Here is a 19,251-nt window from a genome sequence, read left to right as displayed (position 1 = left end):
CATGAATTGTCATCCCTTAATAATTTTGCCAGAAAGCCTCTTTAATTTTCCTTTAGAGCAATACACTGGGGCCTTCCCTAAGCCCACCCATCACAATCACCATCTTGTCAGACCTGTGATAACCCAACTGTCCCCCCAGCATACCATCCGAGCAAGTTGGCGGCATATATCCTTTCGCTCCATCAGTTTCAACAAAATCTCCCGGTCATTCCTCTGACACTGTTGGACGTATTCATGGCTGCCCAGCATCTGATGACTGCAGAAGAAGAGTAACTTTAGTTAGGGTTTGGAAGACTATCTGGGATCTATGAAATACTGAAAGAATCATAGAATTAAATCAACGGGAGCAGGCATTTAAAAAAATCAGAATTTGAAAACTAGAACCCCGAAATGAAGGAACTCTTGTCATATTTTCTTATACAAAATAGAATTTAAAATTGGAATACAAGATAAAGTGTGCATCCTAGCTGTCTGACCAACACAGAACAATGGTCCTGTTAATCACAGGAAGTCCAAGCCTCCTTAGGCTGTACACGGTAACCTTTTAGTTATCTGGGACCTTCACACTTCCTGTTACACAGCTGCTCTGCTTTACTTCCCCCTCCCTAAACTACCACGTCGCTCACACTTGAACAGAAACACATGTTTTCACCTTCCCTTACATCCGGCCTCGTATCACAAAACGTACAGGAAAAAGAAGCAAGACGCCTCCAGCATGTGTGAATGTTGTTTGGCTCATAAATATTCTTTATGATGATGAGATAAAAACGACAACTGCTGGCAGTAGAAAAGGAAGAGCTCTGTCGTGGAGTGGTAGTTCCGTCTTAATGGTCTCTTTGCCAAATTTAGAATACAAACGTAATAAATAGTCCAGCAGTACAGCATTCCCCAAGTGTAGAAACTGTCACTTCTTCTGGACATGTCAGAGGTTATTTATGTGTTTGCAGGCATTTTTTTCCCAGGCCACTTGACCAAACCGCTTTGTTTAGGTTTCAGCCACTAGCTTTCTTGTCAGCTTTCTGGAAACTAAGGCAGACGCACTGTGGTTTTTATCTCTCTTACTTACAAGCATACACAAATTAATGTTTATTTTGAACTAAGAACAAGTGAATGAAACATGGCACCATTACTAATAGTTTGGCTTGATGTGATTCAAATGTAACATAACATTCTCAAACCTGCTTCATCCAGTTGAGGGTTTTTGGGGTGCTGAACATGTAAAGAAAATTTATTTTTTATGTATTTTTCTATATATTTTATACATACTGTATGCATACTCATATACAGTGCATCCGGAAAGTATTCACAGCGCATCACTTTTTCCACATTTTGTTATGTTACAGCCTTATTCCAAAATGGATTAAATTCATTTTTTTCCTCAGAATTCTACACACAACACCCCATAATGACAACGTGAAAAAAGTTTGAGATTTTTGCAAATTTATTAAAAATAAAAAAATTGAGAAAGCACATGTATTCACAGCCTTTGCCATGAAGCTCAAAACTGAGCTCAGGTGCATCCTGTTTCCCCTGATCGTCCTTGAGATGTTTCTGCAGCTTAATTGGAGTCCACCTGTGGTTTATTCAGTTGATTAAACATGAATTGGAAAAGCACACACCTGTCTATATAAGGTCCCACAGTTGACAGTTCATATCAGAGCACAAACCAAGCCTGAAGTCAAAGGAATTGTCTGTAGACCCCCGAGACAGGATTGTCTCGAGGCACAAATCTGGGGAAGGTTACAGAAACATTTCTGCTGCTTTGAAGGTCCCAATGAGCACAGTGGCCTCCATCATCCATAAGTGGAAGAAGTTCGAAACCACCAGGACTCTTCCTAGAGCTGGCCGGCCATCTAAACTGAGCGATCGGGGGAGAAAAGCCTTAGTCAGGGAGGTGACCAAGAACCTGATGGTCACTCTGTCAGAGCTCCAGAGGTCATCTGTGGAGAGAGGAGAACCTCCCAGAAGGACAACCATCTCTGCAGCAATCCACCAATCAGGCCTGTATGATAGAGTGGCCAGACGGAAGCCACTCCTTAGTAAAAGGCACATGGCAGCCCACCTGGAGTTTGCCAAAAGGCACCTGATGGACTCTCAGACCATGAGAAACAAAATTCTCTGGTCTGCTGAGACAATGCCAGGCGTCACGTTTGGAGGAAACCAGGCACCACTCATCACCAGGCCAATACCATCCCTACAGTGAAGCATGGTGGTGGCAGCATCATGCTGTGGGGATGTTTCTCAGGGGCAGGAACTGGGAGACTAGTCAGGATAAAGGGAAAGATGACTGCAGCAATGTATAGAGACATCCTGGATAAAAACCTGCTCCAGAGCGCTCTTGACCTCAGACTGGGGTGACAGTTCATCTTTCAGCAGGACAACAACCCTAAGCACACAGCCAAAATATCAAAGGAGTGGTTTCAGGACAACTCTGTGAATGTCCTTGAGTGGTCCAGCCAGAGCCCAGACTTCAATCCGATTGAACATCTGTGGAGAGATCTTAAAATGGCTGTGCACCGACGCTTCCCATCTAACCTGATGGAGCTTGAGAGGTGCTGCAAAGAGGAATGGGCGAAACTGGCCAAGGATAGGTGTGCCAAGCTTGTGGCATCATATTCAAAAAGACTTGAGGCTGTAATTGCTGCCAAAGGTGCATCGACAAAGTATTGAGCAAAGGCTGTGAATACTTATGTACATGTGATTTCTCAGTTTTTTATTTTTAATAAATTTGCAAAAACCTCAAGTAAACTTTTTTCACATTGTCATTATGAGGGGCTGTGTGTAGAATTTTGAGGAAAAAAATGAATTTAATCCATTTTGGAATAAGGCTGTAACATAACAAAATGTGGAAAAAGTGATGCGCTGTGAATACTTTCGAAGCACATACATATATATATATATATATATATATATATATATATATATATATATATATATATATATATATATATATATATATATATTGGAATTAGCCTGGCTACAGACACACACAGGACATGTAGAAGTCCCAAAACACACGTTTATTTTCTTCCCTACAGCACACACAGTGCACAAACCATCAGCAATACTGTAGCACCCCTGGCACTGCCCACGGATCCCAGAAGGACTGCACCAAACTCCAACTCCCATGAAGCCCTGTGGGAGTTCAAGGCACCACTGCAACCCAGGGGGGCTGCCACACCGGTTCTCCCAGCATGGAGGTGTCCCGGCCAGGCAATGGCCCCGACCATCTGTCACTATATATATATTGTCACACGCGTGCGCATGGGAGGCAGCTAAAGGGCTTGAGTAAGGGCAATTACAAATCAGATTAGAATGTGGCAGAGTGTACTAATTCTTTTTCTCCCTTTCCTGCAGACTATTTACGGGAGATTTCACCTGGCCCTGTTGACGTCACTTCCGGGTCTGAGCCTATAGAGGAAGACCTTGTCGGCTCCAGTCTCTTTGATGTCATGTCCGGGCTTGAGCCTATGGCTAAAGACACTTATGAGCCTGACCCCTTTGACCTCACTCCCTGTCTTCTCCATCTTTCCCCTACTCCCTCAGTTCTGTTTTGGACTCTGATTTGTGCACACCATTGATATCTTTTGTTTGCAATTTTTCAGCCAGGAAACCAATTATATGAGTGGCTACCCCAAACCTTGCTATGACTTGTGGTCAAGTTTGTGACTATATATATATATATATATATATATATATATATATATATATATATATATATATATATATATATTTTTTTTTTTAGAAGATAGGATTTCTACAGGCTTACCTAAAATTGCAAGGATTTAAGTACTCTAAAGGATCACAGTTTTTTTCTTATGTATGTCCATATCCATCTGATAGACAGATAGATACATAGACAGACAGACAATTTTCAGTCATGGCTGTTATTTACATATTCTTAGCGAGTTGAACCCAGACAGTGGTATGCTCCTGTGAAGCCAGTCTCGTAATGTGACGTGCCCAGCAACTCACTCCAATTAGTTCATGACTCACTTTGACAAAATGTCTTTAGTCATAGACGAGGGCTCTGTGTGTATGAGAGCTGGCAACCAATAAATGCTCATTCAGAAGCACAATGCATAGAAATGCAGCGACGAGGAATAAGAAATGTGTGGGCTTTGAACCTCACAAACTGATAAGAAGCTTGTCTGTCAGATGTCTTGTATTTTCTGTACCATGACAGAATGGAAAAAAAGAACAAAAAAAATGATCCAGGATTACAGCTGAAATCACCATATCTGTTAACCATTCATACAACTCTAGGTCTGTTAGGCAGTGCGCCATTGGCTGTTTCAGAAAGGAGTGAGCACAACTGTGATGGAAGGTCTGCACACAATTGTTAAAGGTGACATGCCCAGCAATTTCCAGTCAGGTAAACTGACATGATCCAATGACAAGTTCAGCAACTGCAGTCTGCCAGTCTGACATACCCAGCGACTAAAAGTAATGAAATGTGACATCACTAGTTCACCACGGGGCCTACTCATGCTCACATATTTTGCCTCATGTCTCGCTTGAAATGGTCTTCCCTCTTAATCACCTTTTCTTTCCTTGGAAATTGCAGCAAGTTAAGAAATCTACCAGCATCCAGGGGACCGAAATCAGTATTTAGTAAAAAATTTACAGCACATAATGTAGCTACAGCAAAGTAAATTTGTTTACATCTGCATTTGTATGCATCATAATCAGATGGCACTTGGCCGCATTCAAGGTCTGGGTGTAAACACTCTGTTGACAGATCACAGCGTCCACATTTTTAGCTGATCAGAAACTATAAGCAATCAAATTTTGTACAAGTGGAAATTTAAGTGCATTTTCTATCCACAAACAACAGTCAAGTCAGCATTAAAGATAAAAGAATTCTGTAGGGTAGTGGCAGCAGTCAGGTAAGGCATGATAAGGTGGCCAGTGCTGCCACCTATGTAGCTATAAAATGTGAGCACAGTGATATGGGTGAAGTTGAGCTATTGTCTCCTTCATAAGATTGTCACATCTTTGCCATCATGCTAAAACACAAAAGTTCTTTAAGGCAGTGTTGTATGTCACCTTCTTTTCAGTTTTTGTTCTGGCATCCAGTTTTAATTTTAACAACAGGTTAATGGCTGTGGTGCACTGTGCTGTGCAGATATATGGGAGCGCACACTGAGGACACATTTTCATTCCAGTTGGAAATGTAATGTGGCAAAATTATACTGTATAATCTACATATAAATAGACGTTAAAGGACGTCTTTGACAAAATTAACAGCCATCGCTTCTGTACGTAAAACGTCTTGAACATTGAAGGTGGGCCACATTAAAAAGGTCCAAGGTCTGGATTCTTGTGTTACACAGCCCTGATGTAAAAGGCTGCAGGTCACCTATTCTGGCAGAATTTGGTACAAACTGGGACAGGACACCAGTCCATCATAGTACACAATAAAGCAGGACGTCACTTATTTCAGGCCAGTTGCTGCCAATGAATTTGGGTACAATAAACCAATGTACAAACTTTAAAATAGGTAACTGCAAGTTCTAAGAGGTTATACTCACAAAATTGGTGGGGAAGGACATGGAACCACCTGTTTAATTTTATGACTTCAGCAGAGAGCCAAAGTATTTGAATACAGCAAATAAATTTGTGCTTTTGAAATATATTGCCTGCTTTGGCTAAACAGGTATGGGTTGCAAGTTCTGTTTAGACATGTATTTTCCACTAAAGCAAAACTGCAATATTTTCTGTGATCAACAATAATCTTAAAATTATGTTCTTCTGGCAAATGAAGGAAGGTTTTACAGCTGATCTCATCTTCTTGTATAACATGCTACTGTGGCTGTCTGTCTGTCCAGGATTTTAAATCACCTGTAGCTCGCAAACCATTTGACCAATTGACCTGAAATTTGGTACACATATACTATGTGACGTCTACTATCCGCTTTCAGGGTGATGATTGACCTCCACGGTTATTCCTCTTTTAATTTTTATTTTATTGTAGAATCAACTCTCGGCAGCAGCAAGCAGGGTGGCCGTGTGGCGCATGAGTTGTTGGTGCCATTCTCATCCCTACCACCTTCTCCATCACTTCCTCTATGTCTTCATATCTTAAATCATTCTTGAGGCAGATTGAACACCTAAGTGCCAGCTTAAGTGAAAAAATAAGGAAAACGTACTAAGTAATTGCAACACAACAACTGACTTAATCAGTTTTAACACAAAATGATGCCAAAGAAAGAAGAGAAGAAGCGGGCTGCTAGTGTAGAGAAAAGAAGAGCTGCTCAGGAAGCAGCAAGCACATCAACCTCTGAGCAAACGAATGCTAAACATACAGAGAAAGAGGATGAAAACTAGGAACGCTCAAGTCAAGCGTATTAACTGCATGTTATCGTGTAATGTGCCATTACAGGTGTTTTACATTGTATTAGTGGAGAATTTTGTTTCTGTACAGCTGGATGTATTTTAAGAAACAGCACAATAAGAACATATTATCATTTAGGTAATTTCTAACCAAATCAACAAAATTATGGTCTGAACATTATTTTCAAGCTTTCCTGGTTTGCTGTTTATAGAAGTAGAACAAAGGCGCTGGATCTGATGAACCCAGATTTTGGACAGATGCTCCACCTACAGACATATGTTTTTTTAATGCTTATTGTTTTTATTCTTCAAAAAAAGATAGAAAGGATTCTATCAGTACATGCAACCTAGTCTCCACCAGCGCAGAGCAACAGGCAGCAAACAGAGAAGCTTTAAGAAAATAATTACACTCACTTCTGCAGGAACTCTTCCAGACCACACACTTTGAGCACGTAGCAGTCCACATCTATCTGGTCCAGGTCATCATTCATATAGAGCAGAGTCTGGTAAATCAGGAGGTCTACAGTCGAGGAGACTGAAACACAGACATGAAATTTGGAAAGGATTCACTTGGGTGTTTTTGTTTGTTTACTGGACCACAATGGCTCGCTTATACTGTGTGAATGCCATCTCTATGACGCACCTCTTTCTCGGTGGGAAGCCTCAGACTATAAGCTGCTACCCAAGACAAAACTGATAGTGAAAACTAATCAAATAATGAAGAATGTATGTTATATGGACACATTATGACCTTATATAAACCCTCATCTTGCATGCTTTATAGAGTTCTGTTTACTGGTGAAGGAAACTCTACATCTGGTGGTGACTGCATTGTCAACTTTTTTGAGTGGTGACTCTGAGGCTAGGGATCTGCACCGGCAAACGGAAAGGTTGCCAGTTCAAATCCTGTAAATGTCAGAAGTGACTCTACTTCTTTGCGTCCTTGAGCAAGGCCCTTAACCTGCTATTGCTTCGTCCTGGGTATGACGTTAATCTGCATCCAGCCCTGCAAGCAGATCCTCCATTTTGCAGGGAAAACTTGGGAGTTGGTGGCAGGACTGGCACTCCAGCCACCATAAAAAAACTCACACTGTTCCATTGTAGTGCTGAGGTGTCAATCCGGGTGGTTCATCGTGTGGTAGGTGCGGCAATGCACTGTATCAGTCCATGTCCCCAATCAACCTCCTCCTCCTCCTTTACCTTATGACTGTGGAGGCTGTTCCTACTCCATAATAATACAGCCTCCATGGCCCATGTTCATGTGCTTGGCCTCCCAGTAGCAAAATCCAAGTGGTTAGTCTCTAAGACTTGCTTTCATTTATACTGTACATGCCACCTCAGCGTATAATGCCATAAGCGTGTGATACAGAATTACCAATCCTCTTATCATGGGATTGAAGACAACTCTCCAATAGGATCACTTCAGTGGGTAAGGCACAGCATGTTGCTATGTAATGGTTAAGGACTGGATGATTTAATGTTTTCATATATTTTTCTGTTGTGGACTTCATAAACTGTACATAATCTTAAGAAAATTACAGGAAGTTGAACACAGAGTGCTTGCCCATGACCGCCAGTTATCTAGTGTGACACATCCTGCAGCTCAGTCACAGTGCTCTTCACAGCCACCACAAACACTCTGCATCTTGCTATGACAAAATCAGACTGGTTTGATTTTCTTGTAGTGAACTGCAAGTCATTGGGCTCTTGTATCTGTCAGAGGTATCAGCCAGTGACTGCTCAACAGGAAATGCAATGTACACGATGCCCCCAAACAGTAAAGAACAATGGCGGCTGGAAGAAAAGAAGGTAATCTGTTTTGGATCTGCAAACAGAGGACAGTCTTGTCAAACTTTTGAAGACAATGCTACAATCTCTTCAGTGATTCATATTTATTTTAACATGACATCATGGAAAAAGAAAAAAGACTGAGGGAAAGGCTGAAGTCCTGCAGTACTTACTCCTCTTCTTATTCTGGTGTGCTTCACATTGAAGATAGGCTGCTACAATGAGACAATGTTTCAGTACTATCTCATTGCAATCTGAGATATGAAACGTCATGAGGGAATTGTGAAATCAGTCACTTCTTTAAATAATTGCTTGTATAATTTGATACCCTTGGAGGTAGAATATTCAGAAACTGCATCTGTAAAACTTGACTTGCCCCCCGTAGCAAGATACCGGCCTTAGACTACACTGCTGACTTACTGTGTAACCCCAAACAAATCTTTTTACTGGAGCTCATAGTATAGAGGATGTAATGTAAAATAACAGCATATGGAGTGGGCCTGCGCCTGTAAACTCCAAGAGACTGTGTTCACTATTGAAAAGTGCCATATAAAAGCATTACGTATTTCAACTGTCGTAATTACTATTTTCTTGCATCTGTACCTCTATTTAATATCATTTGACTTTCAACACTTCAGACCAGTCAACAGATTGCATGATTCAAGGCAGATAACTTCAACTCTCAAAGATCAATTTGTAAAAATGAAAACATCTGAAGCAATGTGAGTTATAAGGTGCTTTGAATAAAATAGGAATTTAAATAAATGCATTTCAATAAAGAAAATAGGTACTCGGGTTATAAAAAATACCTACTGTTGACTATTGGTGTAATTCTAGAAGCAAACATTGTTCTCTGGAGCGATGCCATAAAGAAACCATTTTAGGTGTTAGAAAGAACATTTATTTAATTTGGCACATAACAGGTTTCATATAAAAACCATGAGTAGGTGATAATAGATTTGTAAAATACCAAAGGGTTTCTGATTTTAAAAGACCTCTTGCTGCATACAATACAACAGGCTAAGTTCAGGTTTTCTTAATCTGTCAGTATCCTGCCAAGTAACCTACTAAACATTAAAGATGTCTGTTTTGTACACATATCAGGAATATTAAAAACCTAAGGAACCAATTTCTTGTATATAAAAAAAAACAAAAAAAAAAAACTTTCCCAGGATTAAATGGTTTTTTGTCAAGCAAGGGTTCAAGACCTGCACTCTTAAAAATCCTGGATCTTTAATGGAATTTTATGGTTCTTTATTGAGCTGTGTGGTTCCCTACTTGACAAAGCACCATGCCATTCTGAAAAGGGCTCTCTGCATATGATGTTGGTTTTTTGAACTTTGAAAAACTTCCAATATATAGAAGGAAAAAAAAAACTGAAATCTTTAATGTACTGTATGGTAGGCTGCCAAACAGGACACAAACCAATTAAGAAAACCTGAACTTAGCCTGCATAGCTGTATGCATGAAGAATCCTTTTAAAATCATGACTTAATGGTATTTCATAAGTCCATTGCCATCTATTCATAGTTATTTACAGCATGTAACATGTTACAGATCTAAATAAATAAAAGTTCTTTCTGGAACCTTCATGTGGATGAATCTTTTGGGAAGCAAAAAGTTTCCCCTTAATGCATCTCTCTGAAGAACCACTTTGGCACCTTTACTTTTAAGAGTGTAGAACAACACAATTCATTAAAGAACTATTTAAGAACCATTCTATTAAGAGAGTAGGGATTGGGGAGGGCATATACAGTACAGAAGATTAAACTGTAACACCCTAACAGTGCAGCCTACATTGCCACCCCTTGCCCTGAAAATCATCTCCACAGTTTAATAATAAAATATTGCCACTGTAATAAAACTGTATATAATCAAGCAACGACTCCTATTCTGTCTTCATCAGATCTCCCTACAGCAAATGGCCCAAGTTTGGAAAGAGGGTCTCAATTTATTAAAATGGATAAAATCAGTTAAACATGCACCATGAAGTTCTGTCCAAACAAGACAGGTTATGTGTGACGCCAGCTACTTACTGTCACAGTTGAACGTGAGTGGCTCTCTCAGATTTTCCTTGTTAACTGTGACCTTGACAATCCTACTGTGCTGGCAGGTGTGATCTTGGTTGGTCAAGGCTGGACTCCAGACAAAGCCGGCATTTGAGGAGAAGTCTGTGCAGGGGTAGGCACTGCGCAACCTGAAAATGGGACAGGGGGTGGGTGAATAAAATAAAAGGGTTGAAACATTCCAATTCTATGACTCTACAAGGACATTAACAGGACACATTAAACAAATATATATACATACACATACACATATATACACACAGCATTGTTGATAACAGTATCATATTGAGCTGAAATCTCTTCGGGCACCATGCAGAAGCCAAGCCTAGACAGGTTAGACACTCACACACAGTCACGTACACACACGCACACACAAACACCAATTTACCCAACAGTACTACTCTGAGGAAACATAAACTCAGGCAGAATGTATACAGACACGGCAAATGGGCCAGCAGTTGAACTGAGACTGTTGAAGCTGGGAGGTAACAGAACTAACTACTGCAACATCTTCTGCTTTATTTATGTTTCACTATCCATATCACCAAAACAGAAAGGGCAACTGAAAGATGAGCTTTGCCTGTAACTGTCAGTCCAACCCACACCCCATTAGGTCCCTACTTACTGAGCTAGGGGTGTGAACTATTTGTTTCGTTTCAATGCTAAGGAGTAAGCAGATGTTTGTACTCATAGAATTATGTCCAAAATGAACCTATTATTTTACCCTCTCCAAATTATTCTGATTGATAAGACACTAGTCACATACAGTATGTAATAAGGACCTAAAAGTCTGAGGCAGAATAATAAATGTAGGCAACAAACAACATGTGAGTCCTAGATTAAACTATTAACGATGTATATTAAACTATATGTATTAACTACAGTACGTATATTAAATGGGGCGGCACGGTGGCGCAGTGGTAGCGCTGCTGCCTCGCAGTTAGGAGACACAAGTTCGCTTCCCAGGTCCTCCCTGCGTGGAGTTTGCATGTTCTTGCCATGTCTGCATGGGTTTCCTCTGGGTACTCCGATTTCCACCGACAGTCCAAAGACATGCAGGTTAGGTGCATTGGCGATTCTAAATTGTCCCTAGTGTGTGCTTGGTGTGTATGTGTGTGCATGCCCTACAGTGGGCTGGCACCCTGCCTGGGGTTTGTTTCCTGCCTTGCACCCTGTGTTTGCTAGGATTGGCTCCAGCAGACCCCTGTGACCCTGTAGTTAGGATATAGCGGGTTGGATAACGGATGGATGGATAAATATTGAATGTATAATTATATGATATTTATAGCATATCTATATATATCATATGTATACTAAACCATATGTATATGTATTAACTATGTATATCTAAATGTACAATTATATACATTATATCTATATTATATCTAATGTAGGTATATTATATGTATATGTATTAACTGTGTATTTGTACTGTATGTATTAACTGTGTATATTAAACTATAAACTATGTGAGTCCTAGATTAAACCATTAACTATATATACTAAACTATATGTATATGCATGAACTGTGTGTATTACATGTAGAATTATTATATATATATATATATATATATATATATATATATATATATATATATATATATATATATATATAGTATATCTATGTATATAATATGTATCTGTATATTAAAATATATGTATATGTATTAACTACGGTATGTATAATAAATGTATAATTATATATATTATATGTATATTATATCTACTGTAGGTATATCATATGTACATGTATTAACTATGTGTATTTGTACTATATGTATTAACTGTGTATATTAAATTATAAACTATGAGTCCTAGCTTAAACTATTGTGGGGTACAGGAGTGAAAAGGATGAACAGAACTGTAATCTCTATGAGAAGTGTGGCATCCAGGCGCCCATCAACTGCATCTTGACAATGTTCTAGTGCTATAACAGGCTAGATAGTTTGATTGCCCTGATAATTTAGGAAGAATAGAGTATGGTGTCTGAAAAGAAACACGTAATTTCTTACTTGTCCAGCATATGACAGAAAGCTGCAACCTCTTCGTCTCTTTCTTCTGACACTTGAAAGAGCTCATAAGTGAAGCCTGAAAGCCTTGGTTGGTAGGGTACCTGGAATCAGAGGAGTAAAGATCACTGTTACACATCTAATTCTGGGTCAATGTAAGATAAAAAAGAGACATTTAGCAAAAGTGTTTGTGAGGGGTTAAAGTACACTGCTTGCCAAACATGCAAAATAAAAGTCATTGCAAAAGCAGTATACTAACAAACCACTGAAGCTTTACCATATGCGGCACCTTTCAAGAGGAATGTTAAAAACAGTACAACACGGCACACCAACTCACAAAATCAGAAGTAATGAACAAATGTCACAAAACTTGAGCAACCAAAACTACTCATTAATTAGGATTTACTATACTTTATACAGTGCATTTGTAATGAGGCATTATTAGATTAAGCTCAATAAACTGCTAGACACTTTTAATCTCACATAAAGCAACAAACAGTTGAAAGTCACATCCACAGATATGCCCACACTCACACATACTAGCTCAATCTAGAGTCCCCAATTCGTCTAAAATACACATTTTTGGAATGTGCGAAGAAAACTACAAGAGAGAGAGAGATTCTGAAAACTCAACTCGGACAATGCCTTGGCTAGAATTTGAACCCATGCCAAAGTGCTACTAATTAACGATGGAATGTTTTATATAGAACTTGTTAAAAACTGAAATCAGAACATATAAAACAAATTTACTTATAAACAAAAAAAAATATGTAATGGCCCATACAGTCTATCTATGTAACTTGTACTTTATCTCAAAACTACTCAAGCAAAAACATTGCAGATCAATAGGCCCGGTGTTGTGTCTATACACAGCAGACTGCAAAAATCCCATTTAATTAAACAATTTCTATGACAGTTATTGCTGCACATGAAGTTGATCAAATGGTTTTTGAAGGATATTGTGATAAATGCAGGACCAGACTAGATCGAAAACAACAGGCCTGGAGCCCATAACAAGACAAACACGATGCAACTTCTTTGAAGAAGGATGATCAATTTTTTTTGGAAGTTTTCATTGCATATTCTGTAGACCTCGGCATTGAGTACAGATATTTTAGAAACCATTATTCACTTGGATGTAGTCAGCCAGTAGCTCCATGCAAGGCAAAAGTTTTATACAAGGCACGAAAATTGTAACTTTATGACTCCAAATTCAATTTTCCACAGACACACACAGACTAAAAATCATCTTATCTCGACGTTTTGAACATCGAAGAATCAAAATCTGAGCTTAACTCGAATGCAAATTTTTGACCCCATCTCCAAAAATGTATTTACATGGAAGTAAAATAATAATAGAGAGCACTTTTAAAACACACAAAGCTAGGGTAATATGCCACATCAATCACTCTCCCTTCAATATTCCTTATACTGCAACCATATAACAGGCGTCAATTAATCTGAAGTGTATCTTAAGAATGTGAGAGGAAACTAAAGTACCCATGATATCTTGGACAGTTAGACCACCTCTCAGTACTCTTACTGCCAGCTAATGACTAGAGACTTAAGTGGAAGGAGCTGGCAAGAAAAAGATTGTTTTAATTCAGTAAGTTGGGACACGTATAGAGCTTCTACATCTGATCTGGATGAGTATATATCTGATGTAATTGATTCATTATAAAAATGTGCATACAATTAAAAAAATATGAAAATAATCTGAATATGTCCTAATAAGCAACAGTGGATTACTAGTGATATCCTAAAATTCCTAAAGACATGCAGTTATGCATTTCAGTTTGGTAATATAGCAACATACAATAAATAAAGGTAAAAGCTCAGAAAAGTAATTAAAGTTGGTAAATATAAAAAATGGGATAAGTCCTTCCCATGAACTAAATTCTTGCTTTGAGTATGATAACAAACTGCTTGCCATGTGGTTCTTGCTGCACCATACGATTAATCTTTCTATGCTTCTGCGAATGAGGTAAGGAAGATGTTTAAATGAGTCAACATAGATAACACAACCAGTCCTTTTAAAAACCTGTAGCAACTAATTAGCTGATGTTTTCAAGTACATCTCAGTATCTCACCGAGAGAACCTTTGTTTCCCATCTGCTTCAAAATGACAACTATCCCTATGCCAAAGAATATAAATGACTAACTTAATGATTATAGTCCTTTGGCACTCACTCAGTCTTCTCCTCCTCCTGAAGCTTTTCTCATTTTCCTATTAACCAGCCTCTGGTTAAATAAACACACTTGTTAGACCTCACCTGGAGTACTCTGTACAGATTTGGTCTCCAGGCTATTAAAAAGACATAGCAGCTCTGGAAAAAGTCCAGAGAAGAGCGACTAGGCTGATTCTGGAGCTACAGGGGATAAATTATGAGGAAAGATTAAAAGAGCTGAGTGTTTACAGTTTAAGCAAAAGAAGATTAAGAGGCATCAGGACTGAAGTTTTTAAAATTATGAAGGGAATTAGAACGGTGGATTGAGACTGTTACCTTAAAATGAGCTAATCAGAACACAGGGACACAGCAGGAAACTTAAGGGTAAATTTCGCACCATCATTAGAATGTTTTTCTTCACACAGAGTACCATAGCTACATGGAATAGGTTACTAAGTAGTGTGGTAGACAGGCAGAACTTTAGGGACCTTCAAAACTTGACTTGATGGTGTATTGGAGGAATTTAGTGGATAAAACTGGCAAGCTTTGTTGGACTGAATGGCTTGTTTAGTCTAACTTTTCTAATGATCCTTCATTCTCATCTGTTGAACACTTCATCGTCTGACACCCCTTTCTCCTTTACTTCCCCCATCATACAGTCCATCCACTTTTTTTTGGTTGTCCTCTTCCATCCAAACACCTCCCTTCTTCGTCCCAGATAGTTTCATTCTACTCTCAGGACATACCCTTACCAGTTTAACCTTCTTTTCAATATTTCAATTGTACCTCCTATTTACACATTCTTAATCTTATCATGCTTTGTTACTCAATACATTCCTCTCACAATCCTAATTTCTGTAGTATCCGGTTTCCGTTCATGTATCTTATTAACTGCACAGGTTTCTGATCCATACAACAATGCTGGCCTGACCACTATTTTATACACTATACTCTTCACTCTTGCACTGATTTTTCAGTCACATAACACTCCAAATTCATATTTCCATTTTTTCCAACCAGATAACATTGAATAGTTTATTTCTAGTTTTCCATTTTCTCTTATTGTTTATCTGAGATATTCATACTTCAAAGACCAGTGCAGAAACCCAGATACTTTGGACCACCTCTACTTTACATATCATCACAACCGATTAAGAAAGGATGCCAAATCTTTTGCACAACTGGATAATAAGAAATGCTGTACTAGAATCACCATTTAACACTGTTGTACCATCAAAGCTGATCAAGCAATTTTACACTTACAAATGAATAGATCAAGCACAAGTTAGTTGGTAATGTTACTTCCTCCACATTCATCTTGAACTTAGGCACCACAGAATGTATAGTGGTCAGCCCATACTTCTGGTTTCAGCTATGACTCTGTGGCCAGATGCAGCTTTAACTTCAAGATTAAATTTGCTGATGACAGCACCAGCATAGGCCATATCACCAAGAATGCTGACACAGCTTTTAGAGAACATATTTATCTTCTGGCACTGTGTTGTCAGGACTACAGTCTCACCCTTAATGTCATCAAAATGAAGGAGGTGTTCACCGAATTCAGGATGCAGTATGAAGACCACACTAACACCTGCAAACCACACTGACTTCTACATTAGAGGAGAAACTTTGGAGACGATTAGCACATTTAAATTTCGTGGAGTGTGTGGTAAAGTGAGGTCCATGACTGATCTTCAGGTGGAGGTGTGGTAATGTTGCAAGAGCTGTTCCTATGCACGATGCAGAAGCGGATGGCCCTAAACTTAGTGCACAGGTGTAGGATTGTCCGCACCCCTAATTGATGCCGAGAGCTGCTGAATGCCACAGCTGTGCCACGTCCCCGCGTTTAAAAAATGAAGTGCGAGTGCGAGAGAGGAGGAGAAGGAACAAAACAAAAAAAGACAAGAAAAGAGAGTGGAGGTTAAAGGGAAAAGAAGAGAGGCAGGAGTGTGAGAGAGAGCTGGTGCTATGAAAGGAAGCAGACGGATGGGTATGGAACCCCAGGAAGGAGCGCGAGTGGCTGGAGCTCAGGAAGGAACTGAACGGTCCCTTTAGCAGGACCAACCATTGGGCTTAGGATTGTGATCTCACCAGGAGGACTCAACGGACTGACAGTGGTGGGAGGACAGGGCACTTGTGCTGGGTGGAGCTGACTGACTGGCAGCAGTACAAGCGGATCAGGGGCTCAGGGTCTCCCCATGGAACGCAGTAGAAATGGTGATGGGAACACAAGCCAGGACAAAAGGTTGTCTGAGTCTGCTGGTAGTCTTCTCCTTGACCTGCAAGATCTGGGAAGGGATTAGACAAGGAGGAATCTGTTTTAAATGGGCACTGAGGCTAGTGTTTTTACAGAAGTTTCCAGCCTGTGTTTTAACCTCTGATTTTAATGGATTTATTTATTTTAATTTTTAACCTCCATCTCACCTTTGCTTTTATGGATTATTTATTTATGGAACATTTAGAGCACTGCAATTTTTTTTTTTTTTTACCATCCTCTTGCTTCATGTGAATTTTGTTCTCATCTGCCAAGCTCATCTTGGTTATGGTACTGACGGTGTCGGGTTCAAGAGGCTCCCAAAAATGAAGAGGGAGTAAGAAGCTGACCTGAACCATCACAGAGTGACAACATAAAGTGGTTACTACACATCTCGGTTATCATCAAAGTGGCTCACCAGTACTTCTACTTCCTTAGACAGCTAAGAAAAACTGAGATGTCTTCATCTATACTCAACAGCATCTGCATAGCTCAGAACCACACAGCACTTCAGGCTGAGTTGATATCAGCACAGAATACCAAACATCTCCCTTCTGTCCATAACATATATAACACATGCTGCCTTAGAAAGGCAAACTGAATTATTTAAGGCCTCATCCCCTCTTCATTCTAGCAAAAGGTCATCATTGCCAAACACACCACTAGATTCGGGAATACGTCATAAGGTTACTTAAGAGACACATTCAATGTGTCCTTGGTTTTTGGTATTGTACTATTATCATTAGTGTGTGAGAGACAGGCAGGTAAGAATTTTATTGTACTATGTACACATGAAAATAAAGTATAAAGCTGAACTGAGAACTTGGACACTGAGCTTTATTTTATAAACTGAAGTTAGTTTATACAGCTACTTCTTAAAACCAATTTACAATACGGTAAATTCAAATGCCTTTTATATAATGAATGAAGCCAGAGCCACTGTCTGCCCATACACCAATCAACCATTCTAGATAGTGACTTTCAAAAGTTTCAAAACTATTAGTTGAAATGTACTAAATACTCCTGTATAAAGTGGCTTACAATCAATAAAATATTTTACTATTGATCACACAGCTTCTAAGGCAGTTATCGAACAACTTAAAAGGCATACAAAATTACAATAAACATCTTATAGCTACAGTACTACATGCACTCTATCACCTTACCGGATTCGCTGAGGCCCGTCGGTTGTCCTTATCCTTGCGGAGCCTGGGTTGGAGAGTTCTTGGGGGTATCTGAGGAGGAAGCGTCTTGCTGCGTGCCACTGGCTTTCCTGATGTTTCTCTGTTGCTCCTCCTGTCACATTGTGCGTCACTACTTCCGCTATTGAGCTTCACCAACGTGTCATTTAGCTCCTGATACTCCCGTAAAAGGTCACCAGTTCTCATACTTAGTTTGGGCTGGTCGGCCTCTGGCGTGAACACGTTAACATCACGTGGCACTACACTTCTTTGGAGATGAGTGGAAGGGAGCTCATCCGAGTCCCGAAGAGGGATCCGAGGAGGGATAGCTGGAGGTGGGTTGTGAGTTGGTAGGCTTTTTGATAGCATGTCCGTCTCCTTCATGGAATTACTAAGAATGTACACAGGCTCCTTTGTGAATTGGTGGGATTCCTGGCTATTTCTCAGAAGACTTGAAGAAGAATTTTGTGGAGAAGACTGCAGATTTAGAGTTGGGTCAGATCCCGAGAGTCCCCTCTGCAGTGCTGGTCTATCCTTGTCCTGTCTGAGACGAGACAAGGCATCATACTCCATTTGCAAGGCTTCAGCCAGGACAAGTTCACGAGTGCTCAGCCCTAAGGGCTTCAGACAGCCCCATCTCTGCTCGTTATCACTGTGCGTCTGCGGCACTGACATTGTCCAGCACAAGAAGGAAATAGAATCCCACAGGGTGTTATGGGTTCCTCAGAAGCTGCATTGGTCTGGCTGATCTGTGGAGGCAAAGATATGGACATCAGAATAGGATGAAACAGTAGCATAAAGAGAAAGAAAATTAACTGTAAGAGGTAAAAAAAAAAAAAAAAAAAAGATATTTTGAAGAATAAGGAATTGAGTGAAAAAAAGTTCACAACGAAATGAATGAATGATTCATTTTCTTTTTTTACAGGATATGACTATGGGGGCTAAGTGATAAAGGTTAGATGGAACATACAAATTACAACAAAGAACAGGTTGGATATTTAAGTATCTTGGTATACAACTGGGGAGAAATCTAGATTGTGATGCACTCAATGACACAGAAGACACATATCACACAGAAGCCATATAAAAAAGGACCAGAGTCAACTGTATTTCCTGAGGCAGCTTAGGTCTTTTCATATGAGCAGGACATTTCCCTTCAAGTTCTATCAGTCTAAGGTTAGCTAAACTACTGGATATTAGTTAGAGAATAAGTTTAGTGTTTTTCAAGTCAACGTTATTTCTTCACAAACATGGTATATACACATTTGAAATGCAAAATTAAGTGTTTTCTATACTGCCCTGGTGTTTTATAGTAGAAGCTATGGGACATGGAGCACCACCGGAAAATAAAAGCTTAAAAATGAAATGGGACACCTGTTCAAATCTAGGTTTTAACAATGGCTGGCTTTCTAATCGAAAGGTCAGAAATATCTCCACCAAGCTTCACCT

The 19,251-nt window shown here is 39.5% G+C and overlaps 1 protein-coding gene across 1 annotated transcript in view; it reads right to left on the bottom strand.

The window, feature by feature from the left end:
* Nucleotides 1-19,251, bottom strand: part of pik3c2b (phosphatidylinositol-4-phosphate 3-kinase, catalytic subunit type 2 beta) — a 125,121-nt gene that overhangs the window by 68,551 nt on the left and 37,319 nt on the right. The window contains exons 2-6 of the mRNA XM_039749181.1: nucleotides 17,788-18,551; nucleotides 12,203-12,303; nucleotides 10,161-10,321; nucleotides 6,751-6,871; nucleotides 145-256 (exon numbers count right to left, since the gene is read on the bottom strand). Coding sequence (XP_039605115.1) covers nucleotides 145-256; nucleotides 6,751-6,871; nucleotides 10,161-10,321; nucleotides 12,203-12,303; nucleotides 17,788-18,477 — 1,185 coding nt within the window. The 5' untranslated portion in view covers nucleotides 18,478-18,551. The remainder of the gene's footprint in view (nucleotides 1-144; nucleotides 257-6,750; nucleotides 6,872-10,160; nucleotides 10,322-12,202; nucleotides 12,304-17,787; nucleotides 18,552-19,251) is intronic.

This window comes from Polypterus senegalus, chromosome 3 (genome assembly GCF_016835505.1).
Source record: "Polypterus senegalus isolate Bchr_013 chromosome 3, ASM1683550v1, whole genome shotgun sequence".
Lineage (NCBI taxonomy): Eukaryota > Metazoa > Chordata > Cladistia > Polypteriformes > Polypteridae > Polypterus > Polypterus senegalus.
The sequence above is the reverse complement of the archived record's forward strand: the minus strand, read 5'-3'. Positions and strand labels throughout refer to the sequence as shown.